This window comes from Pelophylax lessonae (genome assembly GCF_965119305.1).
Source record: "Pelophylax lessonae genome assembly, chromosome: 5".
In the NCBI taxonomy this organism is placed as follows: domain Eukaryota; kingdom Metazoa; phylum Chordata; class Amphibia; order Anura; family Ranidae; genus Pelophylax; species Pelophylax lessonae.
In genome coordinates this window covers 76,251,880-76,269,241 of record NC_138772.1, presented here as the reverse complement: position 1 = coordinate 76,269,241, position 17,362 = coordinate 76,251,880, and the positions used below count along the sequence as shown (strand labels likewise).

At 46.0% G+C, this 17,362-nt stretch overlaps 1 protein-coding gene across 9 annotated transcripts in view; it reads right to left on the bottom strand.

Moving 5' to 3' along the window:
• The window catches only part of KIAA1217, a 958,874-nt gene that overhangs the window by 178,002 nt on the left and 763,510 nt on the right, over nt 1-17,362 (bottom strand). For 8 of the 9 annotated variants that reach the window (XM_082258357.1, XM_082258354.1, XM_082258356.1 and 5 more), the window contains one exon: nt 7,588-7,681. In XM_082258357.1, the coding sequence (XP_082114483.1) occupies nt 7,588-7,681 (94 nt within the window). Of the gene's footprint in view, nt 1-7,587; nt 7,682-8,195; nt 8,594-17,362 lie in introns of those variants that run through there. The other variant, XM_082258360.1, reaches the window with a different exon arrangement.

The following is a 17,362-nucleotide window of genomic DNA, read 5'->3' as shown; positions in this document are numbered from 1 at the left end:
AATGCATTTCATGCTGACAGCTCAGAAACTGGAAACAGATCATCTTCAGTAATACATAATCAATTATATATAAAAAAAAAAAAATGACATGCACTGCCCCTTTAAATTTGGAAGTCTAGAGAGTTTCAGAAAAAAGCTCTTTGCATTTACAAGGTTTAGTTTTACTGAGGATTGCCTGCGTATACCTTTAAGCCCCCGTTTACATCGGGGCAATTTGACATGCGATTTGACATGTCAAATTGCATGCCAAATTGCAGCCTGTTGCCGGCGACTGTGCACCATCCAAATCAGTGGGACGTCGACTTTGCGGCGCTGCACAGATTTCCAAAAGTAGTTCCTGCACTACTTTTGGCGACTTTGGGGGCAATTTCAATAGACATCTGTGCACAGGTTTTTCAGTTCAGCTGAACCCGCCTCCAATGTGAAGGAAGGCCAAGGAGGCATTTTCCATCACCCTGAAATTCCTAAACCCTGATAGTATAAGTCCAGCCTGCCAAACATTCCTTCTGTCCATCACTCTGATGGAGGAGCTTAGGGCTGCCATACAAAGCTCAAATTTCACAGATTAATAGCTCTGGATCAACCGAAATTTGAGCCACGGGTGCCTCTGTTGGCACCACCCAGCTTGACATAAGTAGATTATTCGTTGTCTGAAGGATCTGGGAGGAAAATTGTCCGCCAACAGAGACCACATCCAATCAGATACAAGCACTTCAGGTATTCAGGCAGCCGCTGGTGCCGACTTCCAGAATAGCTGCGGTGGGAGATTTGTCCATCCACGCTGTTCAGCATGGATGGAGGAATCTGTTGGATCTCTTTATTTCAGGCCACAGGTTGACAGAAGGAAATGTGTGATCCCCCCATCTACACAGACAAGGTGGATGGAAGGATAGAAGGAAATGTATGATTCTCCATCTACACAAACATGGCGGATGGAAGAATTATTCCCCCTGCCCCCCGGACATTGAATTTCACTGTCAGAATACACTGATCAGTAGCTACAGCTGCTGATCTATGGAGAATCTCCCACCATGTCCCTTCCACAGAAGTCAATTAAACAGTCAACTTCTGTGAAGACGGAAGGCCCACACACTGATCTGGTCCCTGTTGGACCAGCCGAATTTCGATCAGTGTATGGCCAGCTTTGCCCATCTTGATTGCTCATGCTTTCACAGACTCTTGAAGTAGCTGATAGTAGTATATGGAATGCAGAGTCAGATTTAGCATTTAACGGACAGCATTTCCATAGCAACAAGCAAAATCTAGTCATTTCTCACTGTCATGGATAGTTCAAAAGCCAATGCTAATGCTAACTACATGGCTAGATTTCTTTCGTGCAGTCTGTGGGTTGGACGAGAGAAAATAATAAATTTCCCCACCCATGCTAAACAGCACACTCGAGGCACAGCACGCTAAACAGCACACTCAAGGCACAGCACGCTAAACAGCACACTCAAGGCACAGCTCGCTAAACAGCACACTCGAGGCACAGCTCGCTAAACAGCACACTCGAGGCACAGCTCGCTAAACAGCACACTCGAGGCACAGCTCGCTAAACAGCACACTCGAGGCACAGCTCGCTAAACAGCACACTCGAGGCACAGTACACTAAACAGCACACTCGAGGCACAGCTCGCTAAACAGCACACTCGAGGCACAGCTCGCTAAACAGCACACTCAAGGCACAGTACACTAAACAGCACACTCGAGGCACAGCACGCTAAACAGCACACTCGAGGCACAGCTCGCTAAACAGCACACTCGAGGCACAGCTCGCTAAACAGCACACTCGAGGCACAGCTCGCTAAACAGCACACTCGAGGCACAGCGCGCTAAACAGCACACTCAAGTCACAGCACGCTAAACAGCACACTCAAGTCACAGCACGCTAAACAGCACACTCAAGTCACAGCACGCTAAACAGCACACTCAAGGCACAGTACGCTAAACAGCACACTCATGGCACAGTACGCTAAACAGCACACTCGAGGCACAGTACGCTAAACAGCACACTCGAGGCACAGCACGCTAAACAGCACACTCAAGGCACAGTACGCTAAACAGCACACTCAAAGCACAGTACGCTAAACAGCACACTCGAGGCACAGCACGCTAAACAGCACACTCAAGGCACAGCACGCTAAACAGCACACTCAAGGCACAGTACGCTAAACAGCACACTCAAGGCACAGTACGCTAAACAGCACACTCAAGGCACAGTACGTTAAATAGCACACTCAAGGCACAGTACGTTAAATAGCACACTCGAGGCACAGCGCGATTAACGGCACACTCACGGTACAGCGCGCTAAACAGCACACTCACAGTACAGCACACTAAACAGCACAGTCGAGGCATAGCACGCTAAACAGCACACTTGAATACCCGAACAGTGATTTGATCTTGTAGAATGCAATGACTGTTCAGCTGATAACTTTCTACCTGGCTGACTCAATTTTTTCCTTTTTTTGAGGCAGGTGAAGCTGACAGGGCCACTCATGGGCAGGGACTAGGGGTGGGCAGGAGGGGGGGCTGCACTAGGCAGTGTGGTATTATGTGAGGGAATTTGCATTGGGAAGAGGAATTTGGGGGGCAGCAGGGGGTAAGAATTGTTCTAGAAGGGCAAATTTGGGAAGGTGTGCTAAGAGTGGTGATTTGGGGGGGGGGGGGGATTTGTGTTGGGAAGGGGGTGTTAGAAGAGGATTTGTGCTAGAAGGGGTGATTGGAGGGGGGGGGGGGTTGTGCTATAAAAGTAATATGGCAAAATGTGTTTTTTTTGGGGGGGGGGGTAGGTTGTTTTGGTAGGGGCGATTGGTGGGTATTTGTACTAGAAGGGGAATTTTGTGGGGGGGATTTGGAGCTGGGGGGAGAGGATTTGTGCTTGTAGAGGAGGTTTGAGAGGTAGAGGATTTGTGCTAGGAGGGGGGGAAGATTTGGTATGTTCCCTCTGGGCTCTAGGTGACCTTGTCCCAGCACTACCCACGGGTTCCAATTCCTGATAAATCAGCCTACATTTGAACCGTCTATGGCTAGCTTAAATGGTAAGTTCACCTTTTCGTGAAAAACAAAGAGTTGAACTGGCTCCAAACATCCTGGCCACCCCTCCAGACCCCACTGCACATAGTGGCCGTAATGCTCCTTACTGCTGATGTACCAGTCCATACATCATAAGATACAACCCTGGAGGGAGTATCCATCGTAATGCTCATCTCTTCAGGGAAGCCAATCCTGTCTTCACCAAACAACTGAATTTTTTTTAATTCTCTCATCAGCGAACCCATCTCAGGTATTCCCTTTTTTCCACTTGCCCTTCCCTATTGGATTGTAAGCTCTCAGGAACAGGGCCCTCCGAACCCTCTTGCATTGTAACTGTACCGTCTCCCTTTATAATGTAAAGTGCTGCACAAACTGTTGCTGGTTGCATCCTTTCTGGGCTCCCAAATCACAATGCTATAAATCCTGCATGATATTATTAATGCATGCAATGGCAAGCGCTCATTGGTCAGCACAGCCATATGATGCTGCTGACCAATGAGAAGCGCATCTAAGCTTTGTCTTCCAGAAGAGTCCCAAAAGAAAGAAGCACTCACCAATGAGCCCTAGCCACGGAGAACATTATGATGGATATTCAAGCCAAGGCTGTGCATTGCAGGGTACAAATTGCTACACCAGCAGTACAGGTCATCACAGCCACCATGCACAACGTGGTCCAGAGGGGTCACCATATTTGTAGTTAGTTCAACGTTTTTGTGAAAAGGTGAATATATCCTTTAGGGCAGAAAACAACACTTCTGGAAGTGATCAATAGTTTGCTCCCCCACAGACCAGATATCTATCTTTAGAGCCGGTTCACACTACTCCGACTTGTCAGGCAACTTGGTCGTCTGACAAGTAGCGCTCCATTCTGTGCAATGGAACCGTTCTAATCAGAGCGACTCAAGTCGCTCCGACTTAGAAAAAGGTTCCTGCACTATTTTTGGACGAAGTCGGAGCGACTTGCATTGACTTCTATTATGAGAAGTCGTTTGCAAGCCGCGATGAAGTCGTGCTGCACGGGCAACTTCAAAGTCGCCCAAAGTCGGGCGACTTTGAGTCGGAGTATGGTGAACCGGCTCTTAGTTTTGGAAGTCTTGGATTCAAGTTTCAGCATATCTTCAATATAATGCAGTGTGGGAGAGGTAAACATTTAAAATAAATTCCAGACAAATGTCAAGATATACAATTTTTAAGTACAATAAAACAATGTAAGAATATGGTAGTGCCTTATTTAATAAATGCGGCAAAAGTGGTAATACCGAAAAAGTGGCTAGACCCTGAATGTCTTACGATGAAGGAATATTGAATAGAAATAGAAAACAGAAATATAAAAAGAATATATTCACAAAATTGAATATTTGAGTGGCAGTAGAGAAGATCAGACAGAAAACTTTTGCACTGTATGGGATAGATGGGTAGAACTCAAGAGAAGGAGGAAATATGTGGAGAGATGTCGGGAACAGGATACGGGGGAAGAGGGGAGAGAAGAAGAGGAGAAATAGAGAATGGAGAGGAAAGAACTGCATATTAGGACAAAATATGATAAAGGGGGGGGGGGGGGAGAGAGAATCAAAAGGGTTGTATATCTATAAATTATACATTTACATTATATGTAAATGTGTGATTATAAGATATATGTAATATTTATTTATATTTTTGTATATGGAAAATCAAATATAGGAAAAGTAAAAAAAGATATACAATTTTTAGAGATGTTTCACCTGCCAAAGATCTGGCAGGATGAAGACCTACGATCACCTTGTAAAACAATCCATTCAGTTTAAAATAGAATGGAAAGCAAAACATTTTGTTTAGATATAAAAAAAAAAAAACATTATACATACCTTTTCCCCCTTTTTTTATAAGTGATCACATTCCCTTTGTTCTAAGCTGCATAAGAGCTGGGGGGAGAAGCAACAGCACACTGACCCTCTCAATGAATGGCTGTGCAGCAGGGGTGCTTCAGTAAAAGTCTGATCATTTGAGGAGAGTACACTGAGTTTCCAGCACTGCTAGAGAACTGACCACGGTGGGCTCTCCTGCCTAGTGTGGTCAGTTTTTAATAGGAAAGCAAGGGGACTATCAGGAACACCAGAAATGTAACATAAAGGAAGCAATTACAAAGACAACAAGATACTTTCTCATACAAGTACATGGTACAGCAGCCACATATCAGGAATATGAAGTGTTGGGGTAACAAACACTATAAGTAACACACACAGGTCTTGTCCTTCCCTTATTCCATGACTGAACAATGAAAGGAGAAGCAGCTAACTTCTTTGCCACTCTGCTTTCTTCTTTGCCACTCTGCCTTCTTCTCCTATCAGCAAATTCCTTGTCAATATATGGGCATCAGAACAACTGATAGGCTTCTTGTGCTGCTTCTCCCTCCACTAGTCTGAGCTCTGCTTTACAGACGCTGATACAGGTCAAAGTCAGGTACTTTTATGTAAAAAAATAAAAATAGTGATTTATTAATAAATACAGTGCTGTACTAATTTGTGTATTTTATATCTGCCTGGCGATCAAGTTTAACTGAATTTTCATTGTTTATTCTAACATCAGTCACTCTAACTCCTTCCCGTCTAGCGAGGTACTGGTACATTGCTGAACTGGAAGGGTGATATCTTGGTAATCACTGAAGCAATGATTGAGATACCATTTTCTTCTTCCGGCAATTTCACTGTAAAAGTAATCCTAGTGGCTAAGAAACCCCTGGATTACTTTTACAGGCAGTGGAAGGGGGGGGGGGGGTCACATCCCCCTCCCACTGCCATCTTTACTGAGCGTTCCCATGTGATCGGAGAGCCCGGCAAGGATGCAACCAGCAGCATCTGGTTCCTGGGACACAGTGAGAGGAACTGATGTTGTTCCTCCCAGACACCGAAGTGACAAGGATTGAACAAGCATCTGATCAAATCGATCTTCGTTTGATATAGAGACCCCAAATCTCTCCATATAGTGAAACGCCCTAGCCCATGCTATCATAAGAGATTTTGTTCATCCCTTTTAATAGCAATAAAAAAGATAAAAGAAAAAAAAACGTAAAGATACAGCGTAATAAAAAAAAAAAATTAATAAGAAAAAAAACAAAAATGTAAAGCACCCCCATTCCCCTGTGCTCACGTGCAAATGCAAATGTGGGTCCCTCACGCATATGTAAATGGCGATCGCACTACACACTATATAAATGGTGGACATCATTTTAAAGTGTAGCATGTTTGGTATCTATTTACTCATCGTAACATTATCTTTTATATTTTACCAAATAATTGGGTATTATATTGTGTTTTGTGCATTAAAATTCATTAAAGTCTATTTTTCACAAAAAAAATTGTGTTTGGAAAAACTACTGCTGAAAGTGACACTAAAGCTAAAAATTATTTTTACCTTAATGCATTTCCTGCTTTAAAGTAAAAAAACATTTTCTATACCTCTGCCCCACCCTTCCCTGTGTTAAGAGAGAGGAGAAAAGATCCAACACTGTGCATGGCTGCATCTCTTCTCCCCTTGCTTCATCTTCATGCAGCACTTCCTCCTCAATCAAATGTAATGAGGAGGAAGTGGGGGGGTGGGGCTAAGTCCCACTGTGCAGTCTATGGCGAGAGACAGCTTAGTAGCTTGCAGACACTGGGTGTCTCCATAGTAAGCAGCTTGCTATGGGGGACACATGAAGAAGAGGATGAGCCAGGATCACTGACGGGGGATCCAAGAAGAGGAGGATCGGGGCTGCTTTGTGCAATATTACTGTACAGGGTAGGTGAGTATATTCACACTACCGCGGCAGGACTTCGGGGGCGACCTGTGAAGTCGCGTGCACCGTGACTTCGGCGCTACTTGCACGGACTTCATATAATGAATGTCAATGCAAGTCGCTCCGATGTCACTCCGAAGTAGTACAGGAACTACTTTCTAAGTTGGAGCGACTTGAGTCGCTCCTATTAGAACGTTTCCCATAGCACTGCTCAAGTCGCTCCTATTAGAGCGGTTCCCGTAGCACTGCATGGACCACGACTTGTCAGGCTGACCAGTCGCGGTAGTGTGAATGGGCACTTACATGTTTGTTATTTTAATTTAAAAACATTTTGACTTTAGTAACACTTTAAATATAGTGTGACATAAAAATATGCAACACCCACTATTTTATTCCTAAGGGTCTCTGCTTAAAAAAATATATACTCTTTGTGGGTTTTTCAACAAATAAAAAAAAAAAGATGCTTTTCCATGTAGGTGAGGAATGTCAGAATCGGCGTGGACTGGAAGTGGTTAATATCTGATGATGATCAAAGCTTCAGGTGGTGATCATTGCAGGTATATTACGAAATGAAGGTGATATAGTAGGGAATGTAATTTTCATGTGCACAGCTAACTTCCTGTTCAACAATCCCATAGAAGAAAACTAGCAACCACCACCTTTGGGTGAACACGGCACCTAACACAGAGTCATGGGCAGCACTGCAAGCTACACAGTAAATGAATAATCTAATATCAGTAGCTCATTCACATTTGTGTCTATTCAGAAATAAATGACAATAAAAATCAGGTACTCACTCTTACGTCTCCATTGACCGCCCGGGGCGTGTGGTTGAATGCTTGAGCCGGATCTTTGTTGTAAACTTTGAGGAAAGATCGGTCTTGAATATTCCTGAAAGCAAAATCATGAATATGTGTAACAGCTGGAGACGCAAAATGTCCCTTTTAACATTTTCACCATATATCATTACATCAAATGTCACTTTTTTCTCAGGTCAAGGACAAGGAGGACGAAGCGTCTACCGTCGCTGATCAGAGAAAAGTCGAGAAATTTTCCAGCCCTCTGTCCCTCCGGAGAACTTCCAGCCTGTCCAAACAGCTCCACACCCAGTGGAATCAGGTGGAGCTGGACTATGCAGCCTGTAATTTGAATCAGAGTAAATGCAGGAAGGGAAGTCTAAGCAAAAGCATTTAACCATACACGCACTCGGCTTTGGTTAATATTTAAATGCCTCCCTGGCAAAGGAAAGCAAACACAGGACGTACCTCGCCGCTGATCTGAGCAACGCGCTGCGGACGCAACACAAGCACGCCTTTGTTCGCAAGCTGCGTACTTACTTTAAATAATATAAATTAGATCAGGAGTCTAGAGGCGGCGGTGGCTGACCTGCTGAAAGCAAACTTACGCTGAGCTTTGTCTGCAGTCTCTAGCTCCTTCTTGCATTACAGCTCCCAGACATCTTACAGACTGACGGCAACAACAAAAAAGAAGGCGAATGTCAACTCCTGCAGAAAAAAAAAAGCAACTGGACGGCTTTTCGGAGCAAAAAAAAATAAAAAAATGTAATCAGCTCTGAGGAGGAACAAAGAGATGAAAAAAGACTAGGTCTGATTCAGACGCCTCCAGGAAAGGCATTCCTTCTAAGATTGGAGCCAGTGAATTAGGACGCCTTCTAAATGAGGAGTGAATTCCATTGCTCCAGGTGCAGGAGCGGAGTTTTAGTGGGCTGAGCTTCACCAAAGGGATTGTGTTCAAGGAGGAAAAAAAAAAGAAATATTCTGGGTTGGTCTTGTTTTGGTCCTTTTGAAAATGGAGTTTCCAGATTTATAACGGAAAAAATGCCGTCCTTCCTAGTTTATCAGTTACAAATAGAAAACCTGTACTGAGTGAGGAACCTAAGCTGTCACTACTGACTTCGCCTTCGAAAAATGCTAGATGCCTAAAGCTAGCCATACAAGTTTCATATCAATTGATTTCCCTATCCACAATAAACAGCGAGGATGGAGGAAACTCCACTGTCTGCTATTGTATTTAGACAGCAGCAGCGCCAGCAGCTGCCTGAATACCCGAACAGCAGGGTAAAGGGCCATACACACTATAAGATTTTCTGAAGACTTTTTCCTTTAGACTTACCAAAACCATATAATATGAGGTCAAACCTAAACACTTTCAATTTGTATGCAATCTGGCAGGCCCTTCTACTACATAGAAAAGGTAAATCTGAAGGAAAAAGTCTTCAGAAAATCTTATAGTGTGTATGGCCCTTAAGTGGGGGAATGAAATTCCGCCACCACAGTCACTCAATGTATGCAATGACAAGGGGTGCTGGGGTGTGATGGAGGATCTACTGATGCTGGCTGCTGGGGTATCTATTGTTGCATGGCAATCTACTGCTGCTGGTAGAGGATCTTTTGTTACTGGGGGGGGGGGGTTAGTTGTTGCTGGAAGGGATCTACTGTTTAGGGAGGGGTCTACTGTTGCTGTCTGCTGTAGAGTCTATTGATGCTGTCTGTTGGGAGATCTGTTGTTGCTGCTGGGGGTCCAATGCTGCTGGCTGCGGGGGATCTATTTTATTGCTTTTCTTCTTATTACCAAATTCCATATAAATTACTAAGGAAACTACAAAATGATATTCGGCTGTATATTCTCTAAAAGGGCATGTACTGGGAGCTAGGTAGGGGTGGACCCAAGGGTCGGTGCTCAAAGGTGGGCAGGGATGGAACCAAGGGTCAGTGCTTGCAGGTGGGTAGGGGGCAGAGACACAAAATGACTTAGAAGAGGGGAGTTCATGCACCTATTCTCCGAGGCAAAAAAGCACTGCCGGACAGTGATTGTAAGGCTCCTTTCACACGCTGCGCTGCGGTCCATTCCCTGCTCAGCGGGGATCGATCTGCCGATCCCCCCTGAGCAGGCGGATGACAGCTGTGTGCTCAACTGTGTGCGGAGAGGGAGGTGTCAGAGCCCCGCTGCTCTCTATGGGGGATCAGATGAGAGCGGACCGCCTGTCCGATCCCCTGGACGGATAGAAAATAGGGTTTCCATCCGTCTGGATTTCACGGACAGGATCGGGTGCAGATGGTAGCGGGTGTCAGCGGACATGTCTCCACTGACATCCGATGCCCCATAGGGATGCATGGAGGATCCGATCAGATCCGCCTAAAAAACTAACAGGTGGATCTGATCGGATCCTTCGTGTGAAAGGGGCCTAACTAATAGGATGCAGTCACTGTTTGCCAATAATTTTCCATCCAGCTCAGACAATTTTTAATCTGACTTTTGTTGAGCCGGATGGTGCTTTAATTTTGAGCAATTTAGGATCATTTTTGCTTCTTGTGTGTGGCCAGGGCTGTCTTTAACATAGGGCAAAAGGGGCGGCTGCCCTGGGCCCATTCATTGTTGTGGGGCCCAAAGCAGCTGCCCCTTGAGCCCGCACGTCCTGCAAATAGTTGATAAGTGGATTTGGGAGGGCCCAAGAAAATATTTGCCCAGGGTCCAATCAATATTAAAAAGACGGCCCTGTGTGTGGCCAGTGGCTTCAAAGCTTTCTGAGCCAAAGACCCAGAGCCAGTGTGCAAATCAGAAGACCTGATGTCCCTGCTGCATGCTTATTCCAGGTAAGTAGCACAGTAAATACTGAAACCAGGGTCAGCCTATTCAGTAATGGCAGGCAAATAGAGGCCAGTAATGGCAAGCCTGCATATTTTTCTCAATACTGATTTGCTTTAATTTGAATCTGTGTCTTATATCCAATACCCATATTAGAAAGGGGGCTAAATTAGCCCCTCTTTCTTATGAGATGGTGGAAGGGATAGCTGGGAGTATAAGGTTAAAGTAAGGTTTAGGTAATGAGGCCCATGTATTTCCTCAGGCTAGTTTTCCCGCCAGAAAGGGTTACTAGGCAGGTTAGTGGGGTCTCTAGGTGGCTTAGGTAGTTGTTAGGCAGTTTAACATATTGCAGAGGGCTCTCAGCGAATGAGCCCCTTCTCCCCGCCCGCTCGCCTCAGCCTATGAGGTGGAGGTTACCTCAGGAGAAGGCTTATTTAAGCTGCTGCCCGTCTCAGGGGGCTCAATCTTCAGAAATCTTTCTACCTGTTTTCAGCGCTCCTGTGTTTCCTGCTTTTTGGTGGTCTCCTGAAGCGATGTCCCTCATCCGGCAGTTAATTGAAAGGGCGGGTGAGCAGGGCGGCGAGGAGTGGATCCGCAGATGTCTCCAGCTTCCCCGGTCATCTGAAGCGGTGGAACCGGCGGGACCTGCATCGTTGGCGGCGACGGTGGAAGGAGATGGAAGATCGGCTGCAGGGTCGGAGTTCGCGTCGGGTCAAGCTGATGTGATTCCGCCGGATGTCGACGCCGGTCACCGGATGGGTGACGTAGGCGGTGAACCCGAACAGCGGAGTAGTTCCGGGGCAGTCGGCCCGGACAGACGGAAGAGAACACCGAGGAGGAGATACTCGCCGGCGGCTCCGAAGCGCCCGGCCGGGCGGAGCGTGGACAGCGGGGACCGTCGCGGACGCCCGGAGGAGGTCGTGTCGAGCAGGAGGAGCGGGTCGGCGGGCTCAAGGCCGACCGGATCGCAGGGAGCCGGACGTCAAGCTGGAGGGAGGCAGCCTGCTGCTGCGCAGGGCGCGCTCCTCCAGGTCAGCAATCCACCAAGCAGCCATCAGCATGTCTCTCAGGAGGAGACATACCAGCCTGAGGATCCGAATACCCCAGGGGACCAGCCGGTACTGGGCGGTGAGTGGCCGGGTTCTTCAGACCCGGATGCCTTTTTCTCCATGTTTAGAAGTTTCTGTCAGAATTTTCAGTCTCCAAAGCCAGCAGAGGTGGTGCCTGATCTTTCTGAGGTCTGGGCGCCCCCTAGTGTCCATAGTAAGGGTAGCATGTTTGACACTGCGAGGGTTCAGAATCTCCCTGAATCGGTTTTGAAGGAAGCTATGCCCTGTGCCATTTCACCCCTGGGAATGCACTTGCCTGACTCTTTGAAAGAAAAGATATGGCAAGGTGCTTATATTGATTTATTGTCATTACTTCCTTCAGCTAGAGAGTTTATGACAAAAGGGGATAAGAGAGAGGAGGAAGCTGATAGAAAACGTTTTGTGCCAAAGTCGATTTTTAATTGGCTTCAGGCGTTTTGTATCTATGCCTCTATCTTATGCGAGAAATTCCCCAGTAGAAGTGTGGGTTTATTCCACCACATTGAGATTATCCTTGAAGCTTATAAAGGATTTGGGGGGGTTGCTTGGTACAATTATGACATAGCCTTTAGACAGAAGATGGCGGTCCATCCCGGTTTGTCCTGGGGTTCTAAGGATGTTGGGCTGTGGTTGGACTTATTTCTTCCCCAGCGGTCCTTTCAGCCCCGCTTCGCACCTGGTGCCCAGGTGCCCCAGCCAGCAGCCCCCTCGGGTTACAAGCGTGGGATCTGCTTTGCCTTTAATGATGCGCAATGCAGATGGCCGGGTACGTGCAAATACCGGCACGAATGTGCGTTTTGCGCCGGGGCTCACCCGGTGGCCAAATGTTTCAAGCGTATGTCGGGGGCCCAGCAGGGAGGTGTTCCTAAGGGCCCAAACACCAGTGAGGCTGGCAGAGCTGCTGCCTTGGCTGCAAACATACCCCGACCGGTGGAAGGCGGATCTGTTAACTGAGGGTTTTCGGTTTGGTTTTCGCCTTCCACTGTTTTCAGGGCAAGGATGTACAGTTGTTCCAAATCTAAAATCTGTAGAGGGTATGTCACATGTGGTGTTGCAAAAGATAAATAAAGAAATTCTTGAAGGAAGGTTTGTGGGCCCATTTTCTTCACCTCCTTTTGAAAATTTTAGAGTGTCCCCGATTGGTATTGTCCCCAAAAAAGAGCCGAATTCTTTTCGTTTGATCCATCACCTGTCGTATCCGCGGGGTGATTCTTTAAATGAACAGATAGATATGGACTATGCATCAGTGCATTATTCTACATTTGAAGATGCTCTGTGTATAGTTAAGGGGTTAGGTAGGGGGGCATTGCTGGCAAAGGCGGACATTAAATCCGCTTTTCGGTTATTGCCCCTACACCCTTCCTGTTTCAGTTCACTGGGTATCTTTTTTGATGGAAAATATTACTTTGACAGGTGCCTTCCTATGGGGTGTTCACTTTCCTGCTATTATTTCGAGTGTTTTGCTACATTTTTGGAGTGGGTGGTGAAGCAGGTATCTGGGAAGTCCCAGATAATTCATTATCTGGACGATTTTTTATTTATGGGGAAAGTGGACACCCTTGATTGTGCATTTATTCAAAAGACTTTTTTCATGCTTTGCGAGGCCTTTGGCATCCCTTTAGCTGGGGAGAAGACGGTGGGGCCTTGTACTTGTATCGAGTTTTTAGGTATTACCGTGGATTCGCAATTGATGGAGTTCAGACTGCCACCTGACAAGATTCGTCGGCTGCGAGGTATGTTGTACCTGGTAATGAGAAAAAAGAAAGTGTGTCTCAGAGAGATGCAATCCCTACTGGGCTTGTTGGCCTTTGCCTCCAGAGTCATACCTGTGGGGAAGGCTTTTTCCAGGAGGCTGTATCTCTCTGTATCTGGTTTGAAGTCTCCCTCAGCTCATGTTAGGGTTACTCATGATATGAGGGAGGACTTATTGGTGTGGCTGCAGTTTCTGGCCAACTTTAATGGGAGAGCTGTCTGGCAGGATGATTTTATTTTGGATTCTGATTTCCTGCTTTTCACCGACGCTGCGGGTTCAGTGGGTTTCGCAGCAATTTGGCGAACGCACTGGTGCGCGGAGCGGTGGTGTGAGCGGTGGAAACGTACAAAATTGATTAAGAACATTGTACTGCTGGAATTGTTTCCCATTATTGTGGCTTTGGAGGTGTGGGGTGAGAATTTTAGGAACCGGCGATTGTTGGTTAGTACGGATAACAAGGGAGTTCTGTACGCCATCAATTGCTTGTCTTCTAGGTCTCCGCCGGTCATTGCTTTGCTCAGGTACATGGTTTTTAAATGTCTGACTTTAAATGTGTGGATTAAGGCGACTTATGTTCCTGGGAAAAGCAATGACCTGGCGGATTCGTTATCTCGTTTCCAGGTGCAGAAGTTCTTTCAGCTCCTCCCAGAAGCGGATACGGTGGGCGTGCCGTGCCCGACTCACCTGTGGGAGTTAGTTTAGAATTGGTGATGGACAATGTGCAGCACTCAGTGGCACACAGCACTTGGTCGGGCTATCGATCGGCGTTTGCTGTGTGGCTGTCTTTCCTGGACTCTTTGCACAGCCCTTGGGAGTCCTTCTCAGAGGAGTTGGTCCTATTTTTTCTAAACTCGCTTTTTGCAAAAGGTTACTCCTGGACGCATGTCAATAAGATGTTGGCAGGGGTTTCCTTTTTTGTCAAACTACAGGGCCATCCGGCCTGCTCATCCTTTTTCTCGGTGCAGCAGGCCCTGAAAGGTTACAGGAGGAGAATGGCTCATAGTGATTTGAGGCGCCCTATTACAGTTGAAATTTTGTCAGGATTATGCGAAGTTGTATCCAGCGTATGTTATTCGGCGTTTGAAGCAATACTGTTCAGAGCGGTTTTTTCGTTGCTATTTTTTGCGGCGTTGCGGATCTCTGAGCTCATCCCGGTGCGCTCAATTGCGGGATCAGGTCTTGAGCTAGCTAACGTTTACTGTTCTTCGGAAAGATTGAGCATTTTTTTAGTCAAATCTAAGACGGATCAAACGGGGGTGGGGCACTGGTGCCACCTGAACAGGTTTCGGGGTTCACAGGTTTGTCCTGTGCAGATGGTCTCTGCTTATTTACAGGTCAGATCGGGTAGTAATGTTTATTTTTTGATTCATGAAAATGGTAAGACATTGACTAAATATCAATTTGATTTTGTTTTTAAGAAATGTTTACAATCACTTGGTATGGGTCGGTTGCGGTTCTCGTCACATTCTTTTAGGATTGGGGCCGCAACCGAGGCTTCTAGGGCAGGTTTGGGGGTTGGGTCTATCAAGCGTATAGGGAGATGGAAGTCCAATTGTTATACATCTTATGTGCGACCTAACCTCATCTCTGCTCCTTTCAGGTGATCCCTTGCAGGTGTGGATTGTGGGGCACTCATATGTTTTTTGGGCACAACAGAGAGCAAGGCAACGGATATACTCGGAGCTCCTTGGCCTGGATCGGGAAAGTTTTCAAGTTGTTTGGTTCGGTAGGAGGGGAATGCGGTGGGAGGAGTTGTTCCCCTTTTTAGATGATCTCTTTGTGTCCCGCCCCCCTCCTGATATTATTGTGGTGCACTTGGGAGGTAACAATGTGGGTAAAGTTAGAACCCTGGATTTAATTTTCCGTATCCGTGATGACCTGCACAGCCTGAAAGTGAGATTTCCGGGAATGGTTGTTATGTTTTCGGAGATCGTTCACAGGCTGGTTTGGTCATCCGGTCGTTTGCGTTTATTAGGAAAAGTCAAGAAGCGTGTTAATCGGGCTCTTGAGAAATTTCTAGCACAGGTTGGGGTATTAACGTATAGGCACTCGGACCTGGAGGGTGGAATTAATGGTTTATATCGGGAGGATGGGGTTCACCTCTCGGGTATTGGCCTGGATATATTCAATGCCAACCTCGGTTCGTTAATTGAAATGGCCGCGCTGCGGGGGTTTGGTGACAGGCAATGAGGCATTGCCTGTCCTGTGGATGTTGATTAATTTGATCTGCTGTAAATGACAACCCGAGTTGTTTATGACTGGGTTGGTCTGTATTTTATATTTATTTAAAAGAAAATGGTTTATGTTTATATTTAATACCAGTTAATAAAGTAAGCCGCGGCCTTTTTTATCCAAATTGGTGTCTGAGTGCCTTATTATTATTATTAAAAAAAAAAAAAAAAAAAAAAAAAAAGGGTATATGGTTCAGATATACTTGCTAAGGTTGGTTGTTAAAAAAAAAAAAAAAAAAGGTAAGGATTACTCCTTCCTACCATCCCATTAGAAACTAAACTCCAGTCAGCAGCAAAATATTGGTTCCATTTCACCACCCCCCTTCCAGATTGCAAGATTGAAGTGCTCCTTTCATCTAGGACTCCTTTAGCCCTTTCATTTTTCTCACTTGCTGAAAGATGCATGGGCATGTGGTTTAATACAATGTAATTGACTGTAACCACACTTCATTCTCCTAATATAGGGAGACCAAGGGGTGCAATTGCTACAAAGTCCACACTGACAGAAGAGAAGACCCAACCACAACTGCATTTCCTTTTATACGTCCACTGTGCTCACAAATCTCATACTGCATAGAAAGCAGCACTTTTCATTCCTTCACATCTGTTTTTCCACACTGTAATCTGCTGTTTATACCTCTAGTAGGCCCATGAAGATTGAAATAAGTAAAATTAAGCACCTCTAGGAATACTCACAATGGCTAAAGGTTTCAGCCTGAATAATAAAAAAAAAATTCTACACCTTTACTGAATCATCAGCGTGGTGTTGGCCATGATCTGACTGACATTTGTGGTGGCTGCAGCATAAAATGAACATAGAAATACACCAAACAGGCAAATAGCCAAATTATGGGTGGCTGCAAGGAAAAATTTCTGCCAAGGCCCCACTTCTTTGGTTGCCTCCTGATGATTGAACAAAGAAGGTGAGGTTATCCTTTGGCTCACCCCTTCTTCTGTAAGCAAGTTCTGGAGAGTTAACTGGTGGCATTGAAGAATAAACTAGAACCCTGAAGGGTTCTAATTTAGGGCCTCCCTTTCTCAGCCTGAATCCTGTTCTGCAAAGCTACAGTATACAGTATGTGTCTTTTATGTTTATCTTCAGTTTAGCTATCATGCAGGGTAAGTCCCCATTCACAGGTCGCCGTAGGTCGCCTTCCATAGGGAAGCTGCGGACCCGTTCTAATAGGAGCGACACAAGTCGCTCCGACTTAGAAAAAGGGTCCGGAGGTTCTTTGGGGCGACCCGGAAGCGACCGCCATAGACTTCAATGTTATGAAGTCCGTGGCGGCCGCTCCAAGGTCACGGCGCGCTGCTCGCACCGCGACCTAGGAGGTCGCCCCCCCCCCCCAAGTCGGATCGCGGCAATGTGAACGGGGCCTAACAGCAACAAGTGCACCATACTGGCAGTCCCATTAGCAGTGCAGATTCACCTTACTGGTGGTCATACTGAAACATCTTCCTTTCACTCCCCTGTTGCCCCATTTGGCCACCAGGAGCAAAGAAAAATATTCAGTACCTCCAGGTATGGGGTGAGCATGTGACTTACTGCCTTTCCATATGTATGCAACAGTACCAGGTGATTGGCTGCTCAGATACCCAACACTGTTACATGGGGCAGGGAGAGAGACCTCAGCCCTCTGTAAGGTCCAAGTCCTGGTCTAAGGCCTAAGGGCCATACACACTATAAGATTTTCTGAAGACTTTTTCCTTCAGATTTACCTTTTCTATTTTTCTATATAGTGCAAGGGCCTGCCAGATTGCATGCAAATTGACAGTGTTTAGGTTTGACCTCATATTATCTGGTTTTGGTAAATCTAAAGGAAAAAGTCTTCAAAAAATCTTATAGTGCGTATGGCCCATTAGGCTAGCCGTAGATGGATCAAAGTTTGGTTGA